This window comes from Monodelphis domestica, chromosome 3, assembly GCF_027887165.1.
Source record: "Monodelphis domestica isolate mMonDom1 chromosome 3, mMonDom1.pri, whole genome shotgun sequence".
NCBI classification, from domain to species: domain Eukaryota; kingdom Metazoa; phylum Chordata; class Mammalia; order Didelphimorphia; family Didelphidae; genus Monodelphis; species Monodelphis domestica.
Window position 1 is genome coordinate 72,235,101 of NC_077229.1, and position 20,449 is coordinate 72,255,549.

The following is a 20,449-nucleotide window of genomic DNA, read 5'->3' on the forward strand; positions in this document are numbered from 1 at the left end:
CTGGGTATCAGTTCCAGGGCAGAAGGGTTAGGCCATGGGGGTGAAGGCTCAGGGTCACACAGCTGGGAAATGTCTGAATCCAGATTTGAAGCCAGGACCTCCCATCTCCAGGCCTGAGTCTTGATTCCCCAAGACACCCCTTTGGTTTAACCCCTTCCCTCCCCATCATTTAAGGGGGATCCAGCTGTAACCTCTACTCCTCCCCACCTCCAGATGTGCAGAAAAGCCCCAATCAGATGTGCAGCTGTCCAAGGCCCTCTTTGGCCCCCCGCTGGAGTCAGCCTTGGAGCCAGAAGACTTTCCAGGTGATGGTGAAGACCCCTGAAAAGAGGAGGGGCTGGGGAGCCGCCCCTCCCCCCGCCTCTCTGATCCCTTTTTTCTTTCTCCCTCCCCCACTCCAGGCTCTGGCAGCTACGGCTTTACCTCCAGCCCTTCTCCCTTCTCCTCCTCATCCCCAGAGAATGTAGAGGACTCGGGTCTGGACTCCCCATCGCACCCAGCCCCCGGCCCCTCTCCAGACTCCTGGGTCCCCCGACCGTCTACGCCCCAGAGTCCCCCCGGGGCCAGGAGGCCCCCTAGTTCCCCACCTGCCCGGCCCCACACATGTCCTGCCTGGACCGCGCCAGGGGGGCCTCCAGGATCTGAGCCCAACCCTGACCCCTGGGCAAGTGATGGTGAGTCTTCGCCCCCTGATATGGCCCTCTTCTGTTCCCGAGATTTCCATTTCCACCAGGTTCAGGAGATCCTAGAGTCCCCGAGGTCTCCAGGAAGCCCTCCTGGGTCTAGAGCGGCCTCCCAGCCTTGGCTGACCCCTACCACTATTCAGAGAAACTGATCCTCTCCCTCCCCCTCCCTTCCGAGCCTCATGGGGCATGGAGGTGGAGGGGGTGTAAAGGGAGGCAGTGCGAAAGGACCTCAGCCCGGGTCTGGAGGACTCCGTCCCGGATCAGCCTCAGTAGACAGCCTTGTCCCCGTCACATTTTCCCCCCAGGTCTCAGTTTCCTGACCTGTAAAATTGGAAGCATAATCTTCATATACTCTGCAGGGAAATATGAGGAAAACACTCTGGAAATCTTTTCGTGTTACTAGAAATGGGAATCACTGAACTTGTATTCTTGGGGCATAGAGGACAGAGCACTGGACACAGTCAGAGAGACCAGAGTTCAAATCCTGCTGCCCCCCCAACTTCTAGCTGTGTGACCCTAGGCAAGTCACTGAGGCCCTACCAGCCTCCCTCCTCAGGAGAAGGACAGGCTCACCTTCCTTGCAGGGTTGTTGAAAGCACCACAGTGAGCTGTTATGCACCCACACAGTGCTCGGCAAGCTCTAGCAACTAGCATTTCTGTATCATTTCTCCTTACCCATCTCTCATCCTGTGATGCCCAGACCTGGTGCCCGCTCTGCCCGACACAGGGCTGCGGGAGGGACTGGCAGCACTCCCCAGACGAGGCCATACCAAGAAGACTCCCAGCGCCCTCACCCGCAGCAATGGAGACCTGGTAAGGGTGGCACGGCCCCCGGGAGGCCAGCGGTCCCATGAGTCACTTCCTGTAGTGTCTGGGCTGTGCTGGTGCCCGGGACACCGAGGGGGGGTACCCTGGGTGGCTAGAATGGGGGTGGGGAGCGGAGGAATGGAAAGAGGCCCTCAGAATGCCATCGGGGAGGTGGGCACTGCCTGCTGGGTGCTCTGACCACTGCCTGGGGCTCCTACCCTGCCTAGCCAGCTCCCCTCTCTGGGCCTCTTTTCCTGACCCAGAGGGGGAGGCTGGACCTCTGACCGGCTCCCGTGGTCTCCACTTATTTTGCTTCCAGTCTCGCTCCCTGAGCCCCTCTCCACTGAGTTCCTCCGTCCCCAGCAGTCTCCCCGAGAGGAGCAGCGGCTTCTCCCAGTCAGGCCTCGGTAAGTCTGGGGTGTCCCTGTAGAGAGGGGAGGGCAGGACATGTGTGAAACACACAAAGATGAGGACTCTAGGCTGGGAAACAGGACACCTGAGTTCAAAGAGCCCTGATTGTTGTCTCCAGATCCTCACATAAAGTATAACAAAGGATTGTAGATCCCTTGAGGGCAGGACCTGTCTTGTGTATCTCTAGGGCTTTAATAAATGTTTATGAACTGATTGACTGGCTACACTTGGAAGTAGAGGACCAGGGTTCAAGTCCCCAGCCCTGCCACTGATTAGGTGTATTTCCTTGGACAGTTAACCTCACTAGACCTCTGTCTTCTCATCTGGAAAATTGTCTGACTAGGAGATCTCTTGAGAGCCCAGGCCAGCTCTAAATCCCATGATCCTCTAAGTACCAAAAAGGCTGCCAGGTGGAAAAGGGATTAACCTTCTTTGTTCTGGCCCCAGAGGATGGAAGAAGCTGGGGAGATAAATTTTGACTCCATGTTAGGAAAAATTTGGGAACAATGAGAACTGTTCAAAATTGAAATGGGATACCTTAGGTAGGTAGTGAGCTCCCCATCAATGAAGGACTACAAGTACAGTTTGGACCACTTAGTGCCAATGACATTCCTATCTGCAGGCTCTTCCTTCTAACCATATAATTTTGAGTCCCAGCTTTGCCCAAGACTTACTGTGTGACCTTGGGCAAGTCTTTCTCCTCCCTGGGCCTCAGTTTCCCTACCTGTAAAATTCTGAAGGACTCTCTTGGCTCTGTGACTTTGTCCTCTGGCACAGCTCGTTGACAGGCCAGCCCATGAGTCTGAGAATAGATCCCATCTCATCTTTTTTTCCTCTGCAGGGATCTCCAGGGGCCCGAGCCCTGTGGTGCTAGGCTCTCAGGATGCCCTGCCGGTAGCCACAGCCTTCACGGAGTACATCCATGCCTATTTCCGGGGCCAGGATGCCCCCAGGTAGGCCACAAGTGGAGTAGAAGGGGCTGAGGGAGAAAGAAGGGGTTCAAGTCTGACCCAGCTTCTTCCATCACTCATTCTTCTTGCTCTGTAGGCCATTATGGTCCACCCCCCCCCCCCCATACACACAATCCCCAGGCCACTGGATGTTTGGATGGACAGAGACGAGGGCTTGAAACTAGGAATAAAACCAGAAAGAGAATGGAAGTCTCCTTATGAACTCGCTGTGAGGCCCTCGATGAGTCTTTTCTCCCCTCAGGGCCTCTGTTTCCCCCTCTGTAAAATAGGGCTCTAGTCCTTGCTGGCCCCCCAACCTTCCTCTCATCGAGAGTTTTGAGGTTCAAGGGAGACCATGCAGCTGGTAGACAACAGAACGATATCAGATGCAACTTTAGGACTCTGATACTCATAAGAAATATAACTTTGGGCAGCCAGGTGTCACCAGAGGGCACAAAGTGCCAGGCGGGGAGTCACTTCTCCCTGCTGGCCTCGGCGTCCTCGTCTGAGTCAGAGAAGGAAATGGCAAATCAGTCTAGTGTCTTCGTCAAGAAAACCCCAAATGAAGTCACGAAGAGTCGGCCCCACTGAAACAATTGATCAATAGGAAAGAAAAGGAGTCTGACCTCTGGGTTACATAAAGGCTGAGTGAGACTGTGCCCAGGGTCATAGCCACTGAGTGTCTGAGGTGAGACTTGAACTCGGGTCTTCCTGACTCCATGGCCAACATTCCATCCCTTGCTCCATAGCTATTCCTAGAAAAGATATTTTCCCTGGAGGTGAGGATCTGCTAGGGAAAAGGGAAAGGCCCAGGTGTCCCCTCTGAGCTCTGTACCCCACAGCTGCATGGTGAAGGTGACAGGGGAGCTGACCATGTCCTTCCCCGCGGGCATCGTGAGGGTGTTCAGTGGGACGATGCCCCTGCCCGTGCTCAGCTTCCGTCTGGTACGAACAGCTGTCATTGAACACTTCCAGCCCAACACTGACCTGCTATTCAGGTAAGGAGGAGGCTGGGACTGGGGGGGCTGTGTGTCCCCTGGGTGGATGGGCAGGGGTCCAGCGGGCTCAGGAGATACCACCTGGATGAGCCGAGCACCTAGGAGCACCCTGGGGAGTGGGCAAGGGAAGGGGAGGGAAGAGGTGGAAGGCCTTGACTTTGAGACTCAGGGTAGCTATGGGAAGCCAGCCCTAACCTCCTCCACAGTGACCCTTCCCAAAGTGACCCAGCCACCAAGGACTTCTGGCTGAACATGTCTGCTCTGACGGGACACCTACAACGCCAGGCGGAACAGAGCCCAGCAGCCTCCTACTACAATGTGGTACTGCTCAGGTACCAGGTGAGGAACTTGGAAGAGGGATGGCTAGCAAGTACACCCAGGAGGATCGCAGTTGTAATATGAGTAGACAAAAGAGGGAGAATTCTCAGGAACTCACAGACACCCAGCCTCCGTGATCTCAGAAGTCATAGACACATGGATGGCCTGGGGATGGAGGCTCAAAGACAGAGATGGTCTCCGAAGGCATAAACATAGAGACTGGGGATGGGGCTCTAAGTGGAAACCCAGGATCACAAGACGGTGGCTTTCCTTGGACACTCAAGTAGACGAGAGAGGGCTCTTGTTGCTCACGTCCAAAGGCAGTATCATCAAATTAGATTTTGATCTGGGTTCCATTGGCTTCATCATTTGGTCATGTGGAAGGCATTCCTGAAAGCCACTGTTTTCAGGTTAATAAAGTTTTAGCAAATATGGGTAAATACAGAAGAAGCAGAGTTGCCCTCCTTTACTGCATTTGTTTAAAAATAAGGAAATGGAGGCATAACACAAGCTCTCTTGGAAAGCATTCCTAACTGGCACTTCATATGACATTTTGGGTGTAAGGGATGGGTAACAAAATTGCCATTTACAGTTGTTTTTTTTAAATCCATCTTTATGGAGAGGAAGTGCTGACACAGACAAGACCAAAGTTGCTCCTGTATCCTAAGTTGCCGTCCTCTTTCCTGCTCAGTTCTCCAAACCTGGGGCCCAGGCGGCCCCACTGCAGCTCAGTGCCCGCTGGCAATGTGGCCGTGCCCAGACCCAAGTCTCAGTGGAGTATAGTTACTGCCCGAGCGCCATGGCGCTGCCCAGCCCACTCACCAACGTCCAGATACTGCTTCCTGTTGAGGAGCCTGTCACCAATGTCCGTCTGCAGCCTGCTGCCAGCTGGTGAGCCCCTCACTGGGTTCCCTGGGTTTCCACTGGGGTAGTAAATTCCAGGGACCTTATTATATTCTGGGATCCTGGGGCCATCAGTCCACAAGCCTAGTTAAAGTAACTGCCAAGTGTGGGGTGCTAACCATACAATCTTTGCTCTCAAGGAATTTACATACTATCCAGGGAAACAATGCACAGGCACAGACACATACAAAGTATATACAAAGTACTAAATTTATTAGAAATAAATGAGATCATCAAGGGTGGAGTTAGTGGCTAGGGAGAGCAGGCCAGACCGCAGTAGGTGGCATTTGAGATTTGAAAGAAGCTAGGGATTCCCTGAACCAGAAATGGGACCTGAGCAGGACATGATGAATGAATGAATGTTTCACTACTAAAGCTTTTATTTAGCATTTACTATATTATATGCTGGGTTCTGGAGACACAAAAACAAGCAAACAAAATATACCTAAAGGAGAGCTGGGGTGGAGAGGATGGAGAAGTGGAAATGGGAAGTATGGAGTGTGTGGAAATGGCTGCAAAGTGTGGAGGCCTTCAAGAGGCTGCCAAAGCTTACCTGTTAGGGGCCCAGGGCCAGAGTCTGAGTTCTGGTGGGAATGGGAAGAGGAAGAGGCCTGGTCCAGGCTGGCTGGTCTTTACCCTTTTCTACCCATAGGAACCTGGAGGAGAAGAGGCTCTTGTGGAGACTTCCTGATGTGTCAGAGGAAGGGGGTGAGCCTGTACCCTTAGATGGGGGGAGAGATGATAAGCTTCTCCTAAGGTTTCTGGGCTGGGTAGACACATCACCAACATCCAGCTCTGAGATCCATCTGTTTTCTGTCCCTGAGTCCTAAATCCTCCCCTGCAGGACCTTAAAACATCAATCTCAGAGCTGGGAGGGCCCTTAGAGACCAGAAATCATTTATTAAATGCATACTGTATTCAAGACATAATGATAAAAAAGGGGTTCGATCCCTGCCCTCAAGGAGTTTATATTCTACTTGGGGTAGAACGTGGGGTTTGGTTAGCTTGTCTGCAAATAATTATTCTACTGCCAATCAACAAGCATTTTCTAGTATGTCACTTAACCCCTATTGCCTAGCCCTTACAACTCTTCTGCCTTCGAACCAACACACTGTGTTGATTAAGATAGAAGGTAAAGGAGGGAGGAAGGGAAAAAGGAAGGAAGGAAGGAAGGAAGGAAGGAAGGAAGGAAGGAAGGAAGGAAGGAAGGAAGGAAGGAAGGAAGGAAGGAAGGAAGGAAGGAAGGAAGGAAGGAAGGAAGGGAGGAAGGGAGGGAGGGAGGGAGGGAGGGAGGGAGGGAGGGAGGGAGAAGAAAAGAAAGGAAAAGAGAACAGAAGAAAGGGTGCTAGGGTGGGGGTCAGCTATGTAATCATTGTGGCTGATGAGGAATGGGGGAGCAGGTGTCTTTGGGCCCTGTGGCCCATGTGACTCTCTCCTCAGTCTAGTAGGGTATCGCAGGGAATACCATGATTCTTCAGGGTTAGTCTAGACCAGCATCTAGCTGCCTTTGTCCCCTCCAGGCCCAGGCCATCTCTCTGCCAGCTGGGAACCTCTGTCAGGGCCCAGCATGCCTGGTCCAGTGGCTGCCCACTTCACCAGTGAGGGCAGCACCCTGTCTGGGGTAGACGTGGAACTTGTGGGCAGCGGGTACCGCATGTCTCTGGTGAAGAGGAGGTTTGCCACAGGTACTAGATCGGGGATGGGGCAGTTTCCTCTCCCACCACCCAGAGCTTCGTCCATCATCAAAGCTCCTATGTGGCCGTTACCCCTTACATCCCTAAGAAAGAGTGTGAAATGCTGTTCCTTGGAGGTGGGGTGGAGGGGAACCTCAGGGCTCAGGAAACAGGAGGGCCTTAGAGACCACCAGGGGATGGTCTGAGGAGGGGAGGACCCAGAAACTCACCAAGAACACAGAATGAAGATGGAAGCCCAGACCATTTCCCTATCCCTAACCAAGCCCTTCTTACTTTCTTCCCAGGGACCTATCTAGCTGGCTACTGAATCGGCCTGTGCTGCTCCCTCTCTGGCCTTGGTTTTGCACTTGGGTTCCTTTGGTGGGGCCTGCTCCTCCTCCCTCCCACCACACACTCCCAACTTTGGACCAGGTCAATTTTAAACAGACACTGAGGGGCCCAGAGCCTCTGCAGGGAGGGTGCAGTGTAGACTGAGAAGGTTGGGAATTGGAGTGGAGGCCCAAAGTTCCCCCTCCTGGGCTGAGCCTCACAGGTTTCCTTCCCTTGGGCTTCCTCTTCCCTCCCCAGAATCCTTCTCAGCCCAAGCCCAGCCCAGCCCCTGGGGTTTTATGTCATTTGAATAAACACTCTATTTTCTAATAAAACTTTTGGCTTTGGGCCCTTTCTTGGTTGGGGAAAGGAAAGTCAGGTAGCAGGGAGGGGGCTCAACTTGGCTACTCTGTTTGGAGTTATTTTCAAAGTGAAACCTAGACCAGGTTTAGCAAGAAAAAGCTCACAAGGCCATCAAACAGCATTGTCAGGACCCAGAACATCAGAGCTGGGAGAGACCTTAGAGCAGAGAATGTCAGAGCTGGGAGAGACCTTAGAACAGAGAATGTCAGAGCTGGGAGAGACCTTAGAACAGAGAATGTCAGAGCTGGGAGGGAGCTTAGAACAGAGAATGTCAGAGCTGGGAGAGACCTTAGAACAGAGAATGTCAGAGCTGGGAGGGAGCTTAGAACAGAGAATGTCAGAGCTGGGAGAGACCTTAGAACAGAGAATGTCAGAGCTGGGAGAGTCCTTAGAACAGAGAATGCCAGAGCTGGAAGGGAGCTTAGAACAGAGAATGACAGAACTGGGAGGGAGCTTAGAACACAGAATGTCAGAGCTGGGAGGGAGCTTAGAACAGAGAATGTCAGAACTGGGAGGGAGCTTAGAACACAGAATGTCAGAGCTGGGGGAGACCTCAGAACACAGAATGTCAGAGTTGGTAGAGACCTTAGAACAGAGAATGCCAGAGCTGGGAGAGTTCGTAGAACAGAGAATGTCAGAGTTGGGAGAGATCTTAGAATCCAGATTGTCAGGGCTGGAAGGGTTCTTAGAACCCAGACTGTCAGGGCTGGGAGAAGCCCTAACGTGTAGATGTGGAAATGTCAAAGCTGACCAAAGCGCCATTGTGGGTAGCAACTGACTTTTTATATAGTGCTTTTATATTTGCCAAGTGTCTCATACAGGTGATTTTATGATAGATTCCTTGCCAGAGGTGGTCTTGTCAAGGGAAACAGAGGTGAGATTCCTTCTCAATCAGGTCTTTGTGATCTCAAGTCTTGCCTAATCTCTGTTCTGCTGTTCTCTGCTTCTTATTTGTTTTTTCTACCCACCCTCTGTCTTAGTATCAATTCTAGACTAGGCAAATAGGATCAAGAAAGTTGTTCAGGGTCACACAGCTAGGAAGCATCCAAAGCCAGATTTGAACCCTGGTCCTCCTTACTCCAGGCTTGGTGCTCTATCCATTGGGCTACCTAGCTGCCCCTGTGTTCTCTACTTCTAAGAGCTCCCTTCCAGGTCTAAATTCACAAAGCTATGACATAGAAAACCTGAACTGGAAAGAATTTAGAAAATAGAAGATGGAGTGCTCTCCTGCACAAAAGAGGCTTTCTGTTGCTTTGTGGAAGGGCATTATAGACCCTTCCACAGAAGAAAAAAGTTTTGCTCTTGTCTCCTGGCTGGTAGCCCCGGATGCTTTCCCCTGCTTTCCTATCTTTCTGGATTTGCTATTTTTGGCACCTCTATGTCACCGTGAAGGTGCCAGCCCACATTGGTAGAGGGAAGAGTGCTAGATTTCCAGTCCAAGGATCGATCCAAGTTCTATTTCTGCCTCTTCTCCCCCATTGACTTCCAGCTAGTACCCTCTCTCTCTAGGCCACCATTTTCGCATCTGTTTATTAACTAAGAGAGTTGGGTTGGATGGGCCTGAGCAGCTCCGAATCTATTGTTTCTTGATTATTTTATACCTGGAAAATGCAGGACCAGGAACGTAGTTCTGGGAAGGGTCTTTAATTGAGGTAGGCAGATTCTTCTGGGAAGACAAGCAGACCCTCCATCCTGAGACTTCCAGTGAACCCCAGAATGGACACAAGATGTGGATGCCATTTTGAAAGAGGGGGTGGAGTTGTCTGCCCTCTCCCTGGGCTTGGGAATGGAGCACTAGCCCGTCTAAAGTGTCAGAGAGACCAGGATGTGCTAGAGATGCTAGGGCCACAGACATGTCATTAAGGTCTTGACTGTCTTCAGCTGAGTTCTGGCTTGGGTAATTGAAAGGTGCTTCAGGGTTCATTGTTCAGTGGGGACCAGGATTCATCTGGGGGTTTCAGAAGATGAGGCTGTGATTGTTTTCTTATTTGATCTTCATGACATTGAGACAGAAGTGTCTTCTATTCCTATTTTTGTGTCCAGTGGCTTTTTCAAAGGAAGTTTTCTTGCTTTCTATTTCCTTCTCCAGCTCATTTTCCAGGTGAGGAAACTGAGGCAATTAGGGTTAAGTGACTTAAATAGGATCACACAGCTAGGAAGTATCTGAAGCTGAATTTGAACTCAGGTCCTCCTGACTCCATATCAGGTAGGGGTTCACCTAGCTGCTCTTTATCACCTCGATGCCCAGCATACCTCTTTTTGTTTCCAAATATGCACCCTGGGCAAGAACAGAAGCTTGTGTGGCAAAGATTTCTTGAGGAAGGCGAACTATGAAATGTGCCTGGATGCCAAGGGCAGACTCCTTGAGGCTCCTGGCAATGTCTGGGGATCCGGAAGAGTGGATAGATAGCTCCTGGCACGGCTGGGACAGCCGGCCACTCTGTACTGCCAGTTTCTAATCAACACGCTATAGTTGAACAGATCAATCATGTTAAAGTTCATGTTTATGAAGCAGACACAGTCCTAAAACACGGGAGGTTTTGTATACATATGTCAAACTATATTTGCACGTTATAATAACGACCAGTCAGAAATCGTTGACAGAGCTTAGGCCAGGTACAAGAATGTTTGCTCTGGGAGGTGGAATCCTCGTCTCCACTTTCCGGGGTGGGGGCGCTGCTCACCTCTGACGTCCTCGGCCATCTCTAGAGCCCTTCAAACAACCTTTTCCTGGTACTGGGGTGTCATGACCAGCCCCAGCCCAGAAGAATGCTTTTTCTACTCTTGGACAGAGACAGAAACCTCCATTGCTTCCAAGATGCTTTTGGCCACAAGTTCTTGATTTGGGAGCACTCAAGATCCATTTGGGAAGATCCATGAAACTGGATGGGAAAAACGGACCATTCTAGCTTTATTTTCACTGACCTTTCCCTGAAATTGAGCACGTCCTTCCTGCCAGAGGGGTCCATGGGAGCCAAAGTGGTTAAGCACCATGGTCCTAGGGGTCTGAGGACTGGCTGGGATCCATCAGGCTTTACCAGAGGGGTCCATGGGAGCCAAAATGGTTAAGCACCATGGTCCTAGGGGTCTGAGGACTGGGCTGGGATCCATCAGGCTTTACCAGAGGGGTCCTTGGGAGCCAAAATGGTTAAGCACCATGGTCCTAGGGGTCTGAGGACTGGGCTGGGATCCATCAGGCTTCACCAGAGGGGTCCATGGGAGCCAAAATGGTTAAGCACCATGGTCCTAGGGGTCTGAGGACTGGGCTGGGATCCATCAGGCTTCACCAGAGGGGTCCATGGGAGCCAAAGTGGTTAAGCGCCATGGTCCTAGGGGTCTGAGGACTGGCTGGGATCCATCAGGCTTCACCAGAGGGGTCCATGGGAGCCAAAGTGGTTAAGCACCATGGTCCTAGGGGTCTGAGGACTGGGCTGGGATCCATCAGGCTTCACCAGAGGGGTCCATGGGAGCCAAAGTGGTTAAGCACCATGGTCCTAGGGGTCTGAGGACTGGGCTGGGATCCATCAGGCTTCACCAGAGGGGTCCATGGGAGCCAAAGTGGTTAAGCGCCATGGTCCTAGGGGTCTGAGGACTGGGCTGGGATCCATCAGGCTTTACCAGAGGGGTCCTTGGGAGCCAAAATGGTTAAGCACCATGGTCCTAGGGGTCTGAGGACTGGCTGGGATCCATCAGGCTTCACCAGAGGGGTCCATGGGAGCCAAAGTGGTTAAGCACCATGGTCCTAGGGGTCTGAGGACTGGGCTGGGATCCATCAGGCTTCACCAGAGGGGTCCATGGGAGCCAAAATGGTTAAGCACCATGGTCCTAGGGGTCTGAGGACTGGGCTGGGATCCATCAGGCTTCACCAGAGGGGTCCATGGGAGCCAAAGTGGTTAAGCGCCATGGTCCTAGGGGTCTGAGGACTGGGCTGGGATCCATCAGGCTTTACCAGAGGGGTCCTTGGGAGCCAAAGTGGTTAAGCACCATGGTCCTAGGGGTCTGAGGACTGGACTGGGATCCATCAGGCTTCACCAGAGGGGTCCATGGGAGCCAAAGTGGTTAAGCGCCATGGTCCTAGGGGTCTGAGGACTGGGCTGGGATCCATCAGGCTTCACCAGAGGGGTCCATGGGAGCCAAAGTGGTTAAGCGCCATGGTCCTAGGGGTCTGAGGACTGGGCTGGGATCCATCAGGCTTTACCAGAGGGGTCCATGGGAGCCAAAGTGGTTAAGCACCATGGTCCTAGGGGTCTGAGGACTGGGCTGGGATCCATCAGGCTTTACCAGAGGGGTCCATGGGAGCCAAAGTGGTTAAGCACCATGGTCCTAGGGGTCTGAGGACTGGGCTGGGATCCATCAGGCTTTACCAGAGGGGTCCATGGGAGCCAAAGTGGTTAAGCACCATGGTCCTAGGGGTCTGAGGACTGGGCTGGGATCCATCAGGCTTCACCAGAGGGGTCCATGGGAGCCAAAGTGGTTAAGCACCATGGTCCTAGGGGTCTGAGGACTGGGCTGGGATCCATCAGGCTTTACCAGAGGGGTCCATGGGAGCCAAAGTGGTTAAGCACCATGGTCCTAGGGGTCTGAGGACTGGCTGGGATCCATCAGGCTTTACCAGAGGGGTCCTTGGGAGCCAAAGTGGTTAAGCACCATGGTCCTAGGGGTCTGAGGACTGGACTGGGATCCATCAGGCTTCACCAGAGGGGTCCATGGGAGCCAAAGTGGTTAAGCGCCATGGTCCTAGGGGTCTGAGGACTGGGCTGGGATCCATCAGGCTTCACCAGAGGGGTCCATGGGAGCCAAAGTGGTTAAGCGCCATGGTCCTAGGGGTCTGAGGACTGGACTGGGATCCATCAGGCTTTACCAGAGGGGTCCATGGGAGCCAAAGTGGTTAAGCACCATGGTCCTAGGGGTCTGAGGACTGGGCTGGGATCCATCAGGCTTTACCAGAGGGGTCCATGGGAGCCAAAGTGGTTAAGCACCATGGTCCTAGGGGTCTGAGGACTGGGCTGGGATCCATCAGGCTTCACCAGAGGGGTCCATGGGAGCCAAAGTGGTTAAGCACCATGGTCCTAGGGGTCTGAGGACTGGGCTGGGATCCATCAGGCTTTACCAGAGGGGTCCATGGGAGCCAAAGTGGTTAAGCACCATGGTCCTAGGGGTCTGAGGACTGGGCTGGGATCCATCAGGCTTCACCAGAGGGGTCCATGGGAGCCAAAGTGGTTAAGCACCATGGTCCTAGGGGTCTGAGGACTGGGCTGGGATCCATCAGGCTTCACCAGAGGGGTCCATGGGAGCCAAAGTGGTTAAGCACCATGGTCCTAGGGGTCTGAGGACTGGGCTGGGATCCATCAGGCTTTACCAGAGGGGTCCATGGGAGCCAAAGTGGTTAAGCACCATGGTCCTAGGGGTCTGAGGACTGGGCTGGGATCCATCAGGCTTTACCAGAGGGGTCCATGGTGAAAGGGAACTAGGCCAACGAACCCGGCATAGATAAGCACCCTTCCCTAGGCCAAGGAACCTTGTGTGATAACCGTATTGACCTCTCCACCCTGTGTGATAACCACATTGTCCCTCTAAGCTCCATGGGCAGCCCCAAGGGTATATAAGCCTGCCTTGAAAGTTGCTTGAGGAGGAACTCCCTTTGGGCTCCTCCCTGCGCGTGTGAAGTGTGTTACAATAAACTACCTCTCGGTGCTGATTGCATCGTCTGTTCTGTTCCTTTGACCCCTAAACGGACCCTAACAACGGGAGCCAAAGTGGTTAAGCACCATAGACCTCGGTGTCTGAGGCCTGGGCGGGTCTGGTCTGGGCTTCGTTGCTGATTGATTTCCTGTTTGACTTAGACAAGTTTCTTCCCCTCTGAGTTCCAGCTTCCCGATTTTCAATTTTCTAGGTAGAGTTGGGGTAGGGGGTAAGAATACCCTTTGGGGGACCTCCTTCCTGGGCTGCTGAGAGGAACCCGAGAGAGCCTAGCTAGGCGGACTCAGAAAAGGCTTGGGTACCTGGGAGGAAAGAGTAGTGTTGAGGTGTTAATTGTCTTGGAGAGTAAAAGCTAATCTGCATCTTAAAGGAACGGGGCCTCTTCCTTTTTCTCCCACAAAGCTGGGAGAGGCCCCTTGTGTGGGAGGAGGGGTAAAGAACATTAGGAGGATTAGACCCGGGGGGAGGTGTGGACGCCTTCCTGGTGGCGTTGGGAGACCCTAGAAAGTCTAGAGCCCGGAAAGGCAGCTCGGGGGGCAGATGTGGGAAATCTAGAGTGGGAGAGTCCCGAGAACTCTTCGAATAAGGAATGGTGGAGCCTGGAGGGAGCTCAGAACCACGAATAGGAGAGTTGGGCAGAAGGGGAACCTCGGACCATTTAATCCAAAGCTCTCCTTGGACAGATGGGGAAAGCGAAGCTCCCTCTGTGGGTCTTCCGCCTCCCGGCCCAGGAGGTGAAAGAAGAGGTTTGGAACCTGGAGCCCGAGAGGAGAGACATGAGGGGGAAGAGGTCCCCGGAGCTCCGGCGGTCCCGGCATACCGCAGATCGTCGCCTTAGCCTCTGGGAAATTTGGCTCGGCCGGGAGGAGGGGCCTGAGCTGGGCGGGGAAGGAGGGAGGTGGCCAGTTCTCAGACCAGGTGAAATACAGCTTCTCCAGCCTAAAGGGAAATGCTCGGTGGCTGGAAGGAACTGTGGTTACTGGGTCGGAGCCAGTTTCCAGAGGTGAAGCTGCTTGCTGCAGGAGCACAGGTGCCCAGTGGTGAGTGCCTTGAGGAGGGGACCTGAGATCCCCTGGGGGTGGGGGGAGAGGGCTGAGTGCCTGGACTTCCCAGGGAGGAGAAGCTCTAGCCTCCCACTCCCACCCCTCTCCGGAGCCCCTTTTAGGGCCCTGGGAGTCCTGAATCTGGCCTCAGGGACAAAGAACCTGTTCTTCGGGGATGCGAGCCATCCGCGCGCCCCAGAGTCGTCTGCCCTGCCACCAGGACCAGTCCCAGATTCGGGTCTCAGAGTCCTGTTTCAGGACATCCCCTCTCTGTCTGAAGTTCTGGGGAGCGGGCACCAGGGTCTTAGGGATCCACAATGAGGCAGGACTGAGAGCTGAGACGGTCCCAAGACTTCCACCGTAGTGGATGGCTCCATCTAGGAACCCAGGAAGCCCTTCGCTCCTTTTCCCAGAGGGGGCCTGGATCGGAGAGCCCTGGGCTGGGAGAAAACTGGGTGTCCAGCGTGGGTTCCCAGTCTTCAGCGGGGGGTGCCGGGGCTTTCTCTGGAAGCCCAGAAGCTCGCCTAGTCTCCCCCCATCAACCGCTTCTCCTTTCTCTGCTTGCTTCCCTAGGGTGGTGGTCTGAGCCTGTAGCCCTCCTCCACCACCTCCCAGCCTGTGGCCAGCTTTGGAGGGCATAGATGGGAGAGCTGGGGGACTCTGGGAACAGAGACCAGGGAATAGGGGCTGGGAAAAACTCCGGGCCGGTCCATAAATGTTCATCCGGTGTGTGTGTCTCGGGGAGCTGGGTAGGTGTTAGGGTCACAGCAGTGAAGCGATCCTCACTTTGGGGGAGACCCTCCTCACCTCCATCTCCACCTTTGGTTTCCTTGAAGGCTCAGCTCAGGTCCCACCTTCTCAGAAGAGGAGGCCTTGCCTGGTTTCCTTGGTGCCAGAGCCCAAGGTTCCTTAGACAATGTGTAGAATTGTTTGCCTGTTGTTTCCTCTTAAAGAATGTAACCAGGGGCATGGGGTGGCTCAATGGACTGGGAGCCAGGCCGGCAGATGGGAGGTCCTGGGTTCAGGAACTTCCTGGGCAAGTCACTTGACCCCCATGGCCCAGCCCTTACCACTCTTCTGCCTTGGAACCAGTACTTAGTGTGGACTCTAAGATGGAAGGTGAGGGTTTAAGAAAAAGAAGAAAGCTCGAGGTTCTTCCTTAGGAGAGCTGAAGGAGGGCATACCAGGCACAGGGAGGCTAGGAGAAGGCAGGTCCTTGGGTGGGCAGCCAGTGAGCCAGTTTTCCTTGAAGGGAGAGAGTGGGAAGGTCACCCACAGGCTAACTGAGAGAATCGCCTTGGACACAGGGTGGTCTCTGCTTCCAATCTTGCAAGGATTGTTAACTACAAGCAGGTGAAAAGATAAAATTGAGATCTTAGCTTTGGGAGAAATTGTAGAATGACGTATGTTGGTGGTTTTCAGGCTTTTTAAAGATGGAACTACCCCTACCCCCCCGCCCCCCACTTCCTGGCTTCCTCGTTACTATCTAGGGCACCACTTACCCTCTGCTCATATTTGAAATGGGTTTTGTCCTTGACTCCTCTCACCCAGGCCCATGTCCAATCTGTTGACAAGGACTGGCAGGTTTTTGGTGGCATCTCTCCTCTGACAGTGCCACTCCCGGTGGGCAGACCCTCCTCACCTTCAGGAGGACCTGCTGATGCCCCCCCCCCCCCATCAGTCCCTACTCCACTCAGCTGTCAAATTCATCACCTCAAAGTACAGATCTGACCACATCCTTTGTTCCCCTCCCTCCCCAACCATTCAACCAATTTGGGTGGCTCCCCCACCGCCTCTAGGATCAAATAGAAAATCCTCTTTGCCTTTGAAGGCCCTTCATAACCTGGTCTTTTTCCAGTCTTTCTATACCTTCTTCTCCACCTCATTCTCTGCCATCAAGAGGCACTGGCTCTCCCCCATGCCCGGAATGTTGTTCCTCCTCATTTCCCTCCCTAGGTTTCTGTCAAGTCTCAGCCCCAACCCTCAGGAAGCCTTTCTGATTCCCCCTGATGCTCATTTGTGCCTTCCTTCCTTCCTTGCTTCTCTCCTTCCTTCCCTTTTTCCTTAGTTCCTCCCTCCCTCCTTCTTCTTTCCTTCTTCCCTCCTTCCTTAGTTCCTTCTCTCCTTCCTTCCTCCTTCCCTCCTTCCTTAGTTCCTTCTTCACTCCTTCTTCCTCCTTTCCTCCTTCCTTCCTTCCTCCATCCTTCCTTAGTTCCTTCTTCTCTCCTTCCTTCTTTCTTCCTTCCTCCTTACCTCCTTCCTTCCTTCTTTCCTTCCTTCCTTTCTTCCCTCCTTCCCCCTCTCCCACCCTCCTTCCCTCCTTTTTTTCCTTCCTTCCTGAATAATTATCTGTTGAGCAGCTCCAGTTTACCCCCATATGTATCTTGTTGGTACATAGATGTTGGTGTATCGTCTCATCCATTAAAATGTGAGCTCCCACAAGAGACTGTTTTTTGCTTCTCTTTGTATACTCAGAGCTTGGCACATAGCAGAAGTTTAATAAATGCTTAGTGACTAAATGACTTTTTATTTTTAAACCTCGACCTTTGGTCTTAGAATCAATACTAAATATTGATACTTGGATTCCAAGGCAGAAGGGCAGTAAAGGCTAGGCCTTCAGGGTTAAGTGACTTGCCCAGGATCACACAGCTAGGAAGTGTCTGAGACCACATTTGAACCCACATCCTCCAACTCACAACTGGTGCTCTATGCATTATGCTACCCAACTTCCCCTTAATTGACTTTTTTTTACCTTTATCTTCAATCTTAGAATCAATACTGTTTATTGGTTCTAACATAGAAGAACAATAAGGGCTAAGCAATGGGACTTAAGTGACTTGCCCAAGTTCACATGGCTAGGAAGTAGCTAAGGCAAGAATTTTATTTTTCATTTAATTTTATTTAAAAAATTTTAATAACAAGTTTCCACATAAGTTTTCTGAAGTTATATAATCCAAATTCTCTCTCCCCTACTCCCCCCAACTGACAAGCAATTCAATCTGGATTATACATGTATTATGATGCCAAACACATGTCGATAGTATTCATTTTTGTAAGTGAATAATCTTATAAAGCCAAACCCCCAAATGTAAATCCAAATAAGTGATAACCATATGCCTCCATCTGCATTCTGACTCCTATGGTTCTTTATCTGGAGGTGGGTAACATTCTTTGTCATAAATCCTCAGATTTGTTCAGGATCATTGCATTGCTGAGGCGACATTTGAACCCAGGTCCTCCAAACTCCAGGCCTGGTGCTCTATCTATTGTGCTACCTAGCTTCCCCTCAATTGACTGTTTAATGTCAAAAAATGTGCTGGACCTTCAGCTTCATTATCTTATCACCAACTGAGGCAGTTGGGTGACTCAGTGATTAGAGCACCAGGCAGTCATTTAGAAAGACTTTAGATAAACCCAGCCCCAGAATGTCTGTGGCTCTAAGCAAGTCACTTAAACTCTGCTTGCCTCAGTTTCCTCATTTGTAAAATGAGGATAATAAGAGCACCTTCCTCACTGGGTGTGATGTATGGCTCTAAGCAAGTCACTTAAACTCTGCTTGCCTCAGTTTCCTCATTTGTAAAATGAGGATAATAAGAGCACCTTCCTCACTGGGTGTGATGTATGGCTCTAAGCAAGTCACTTAAATTCTGTTTGCCTCCGTTTCCTCATTTGTAAAATGAGGATAATAAGAGCACCTTCCTCACTGGGTGTGATGTATGGCTCTAAGCAAGTCACTTAAATTCTGTTTGCCTCCGTTTCCTCATTTGTAAAATGAGGATAATAAGAGCACCTTCCTCACTGGGTGTTAATGGAGGATCATTTGAGAGAATATTTGTAAAGTGCTCTAAATATTTTGTCAATTAAAATAAATAAAAATACTTCATAAATAAATAAATCTTAAGGTCCTATATAACCATTATCATCCATTGATTGAGATAATGAATTTATTAATGTTTTAAGCTAGTTTAAATGAATTATTACACTTTCCATGTGTTCAAAAATAGTTCTGCTGCACAAGAGACAAAGGTTTCCACGGGAGGCTCTGGGTAGCATGGCAGAAGGAGCCCTGACTCAACACTGAGAATTTTCATTCATCTCTTGTCATCCAGAGGCAGTTCCTTGTTTTCTGTTTTGCCTTATCGGTCTGCAGTTAAGAGTTGAACTAACTAGCAAGATTCTACAGAATTCTGTAGAATAGTTTATTAATTAAAGGGACCATCAATGGACCAGCTAACGTGGTTATCTCTTGAATTCCAGGTGCGTCCCATGTGGCTTTCCCTAACCTAATACAAGGGAGAGGCCAGATGCAGCAAAGCCGTCTTTATCTCTTGAATTGTTCTTTATTTTGGAGCTATTAAAGATTAGATTACCCTCTGCCTGAAGTGGCATCTAGAACCTGTTCTAAAGAAGTTCTCCGCCACTCAAATCATTAGATCAGTTTGACAAAGTATTAAGTCTGGTGGTTCTGGGGAAGATCCAAAGTTCAGCTAGTTCCTGCCCTCCCTCATGGAGCTCCGTGCTTCATCGCCGCAATCTTCTGTATTTACTTGATCTTTTTTTTTTTAATTTAATTTTATTGATTAATTTAGAATATTTTTCCATGGTTCCATGATTCATGTTCTTTCCCTCCCCTCCTTCCAGCCCCTCCCATAGCCAAGGAGAAATTCCACTGGGTTTTACATGTGTCATTGATCAAGACCTATTTCCATATTATTGATGTTTGCACCAGGTTGATCGCTTAGAGTCTCCATCCCCGTCATATCCCCATCGACCCATGTGATCAAGCAGGTGTTTCTCTTCTGTGTTTCTGCTCCCACAGTTCTTCCTCTGGATGTGGATAGTGATCTGTCTCATATTTACTTGATCCTTCAAATGGTCTTGCAAACTTCAGGATTGGAACTCCAAGCCAACCCAAGTCTTAACTAAATCTAACCAGAGTCTTCTCTTCCTTGTGGTAGAATCCAGATGTCCCTTTTAATTGAGCCAGGACATTCCTCAGTGTTACTGTCAGCACATATATACATTGCCAATAGATTTCCATATATAGTAACATGGGCCAATAAGTGACCACCCTAATTTTGCACCTTTGCTTCAGCTGTGCTTCTGTGACTGCCATACAGTGAGTAATTGATTCCCCTCCCATAGGGAGGGGTCAAAGCTGCTTGATGTACAATTTTGTTTTATTTAATTAATTAATTTATTTTTTGATTTAAACCCTTACCTTCCGTCTTGGAGTCCTTGACCAAGCAGGACACAAGTTCCTTGCTGAGGACCTCACCGAGAGCCAGAAGGATATTTACATACAATTTTCTTCTGTAAAGCTATCATCAATCCAGCACCTCAAACATCCTTAAGGAGGATCAGATCCCTCAAACCTGAAAGGAGCTGTGGACTCACTGATAAGGAGAGCCCACTCCCCTTCCCCTCCAGCCTTCTTGCACCTGTTTTATTGTCTACTTAGGCTAGATAAATATTAAATTAATTGGGAAATTAGCTGGGATTGGAGCAGTGTGAAGCCCAGGCACGCTATACAACAACCTGGGCCAACGTGGTAGAAAATAATTCAGGATACGGAGTCCCTCTATCCATCTCCCATCCTGCCTTTAGGTATATCTTTAAACATCTAAACCGCAGTCAGATTCTGTCAAATATTTCGGTTTGAAACTTGGGAAGGTATCTGAATTCAGCTTCAACTAAGAGCCATCAGGACCCTTCCCAGCTGAGGCTTGTCTCTGGATCTTTTCTGGGGAGCCTGGGATTACCCTTGGGTTCATTTTATAGGGGAGATCTTCCTTTAACTCTTCATCACCCTTTTCCATCAGGGAACCTCTGATTACCGGCACATCAGTCATCAACAGCCTCACCCAGGGGAGGAGAAAGGAAAGTAGGTGCCTCCCCAACCAAGTTTCTACTCTCCTCCACATTCAGATCCTTCTCTATAAACTACCTGCAGATTCCATCAAAGTACCATCAAGTATAGGGGAAAGTGCCTTTATTATAATCTTGAAAATTACCATTTATTACAGCAACTCATAAATGTGCATAAGGCACTGTAGATACCTCATAAAAGAAAAAGAAACAATTCAGACTTCTCTGGTACAAAAGAAGGGTCAGAAAATTTGATGTGGATTTTCCAGATGCAAGTCCACAAACCCTAGGTTAAGAACCCCTAATCTCTAGTCTCATTTTACAGATGAGCAAATATGACTCAGATCAGGAAGGGCATCTGGCACTGGAATGGAGAGTTCAGGGGCAGACGAGAGGGAG

At 50.8% G+C, this 20,449-nt stretch overlaps 2 protein-coding genes and 1 long non-coding RNA gene across 3 annotated transcripts in view; 2 read left to right on the forward strand and 1 right to left on the reverse strand.

Moving 5' to 3' along the window:
* The window catches only part of FCHO1 (FCH and mu domain containing endocytic adaptor 1), a 53,646-nt gene extending 46,235 nt beyond the window's left edge, over window positions 1-7,411 (forward strand). Inside the window, exons 17-27 of the mRNA XM_056822108.1 lie at window positions 214-305; window positions 402-674; window positions 1,387-1,499; window positions 1,813-1,900; window positions 2,746-2,857; window positions 3,697-3,852; window positions 4,059-4,191; window positions 4,862-5,061; window positions 5,726-5,781; window positions 6,594-6,758; window positions 7,052-7,411. Of these exons, the coding sequence (XP_056678086.1) occupies window positions 214-305; window positions 402-674; window positions 1,387-1,499; window positions 1,813-1,900; window positions 2,746-2,857; window positions 3,697-3,852; window positions 4,059-4,191; window positions 4,862-5,061; window positions 5,726-5,781; window positions 6,594-6,758; window positions 7,052-7,074 (1,411 nt within the window). The 3' untranslated portion in view covers window positions 7,075-7,411. The remainder of the gene's footprint in view (window positions 1-213; window positions 306-401; window positions 675-1,386; window positions 1,500-1,812; window positions 1,901-2,745; window positions 2,858-3,696; window positions 3,853-4,058; window positions 4,192-4,861; window positions 5,062-5,725; window positions 5,782-6,593; window positions 6,759-7,051) is intronic.
* Window positions 7,412-8,183: 772 nt separating this feature from the next.
* On the reverse strand, window positions 8,184-15,087 carry LOC103098153 (uncharacterized). Its single transcript, XR_465919.2, has 3 exons — window positions 14,990-15,087; window positions 13,125-13,441; window positions 8,184-10,321 (listed from the first exon to the last, which is right to left on the reverse strand). It is a non-coding gene; the product is annotated as an uncharacterized LOC103098153 (long non-coding RNA).
* B3GNT3 (UDP-GlcNAc:betaGal beta-1,3-N-acetylglucosaminyltransferase 3) overlaps window positions 13,369-20,449 on the forward strand; it is a 32,610-nt gene continuing 25,529 nt past the window's right edge. The window contains exon 1 of the mRNA XM_001363881.5: window positions 13,369-14,179. The gene's annotated coding sequence lies outside the window, so the exon portion shown is untranslated. The remainder of the gene's footprint in view (window positions 14,180-20,449) is intronic.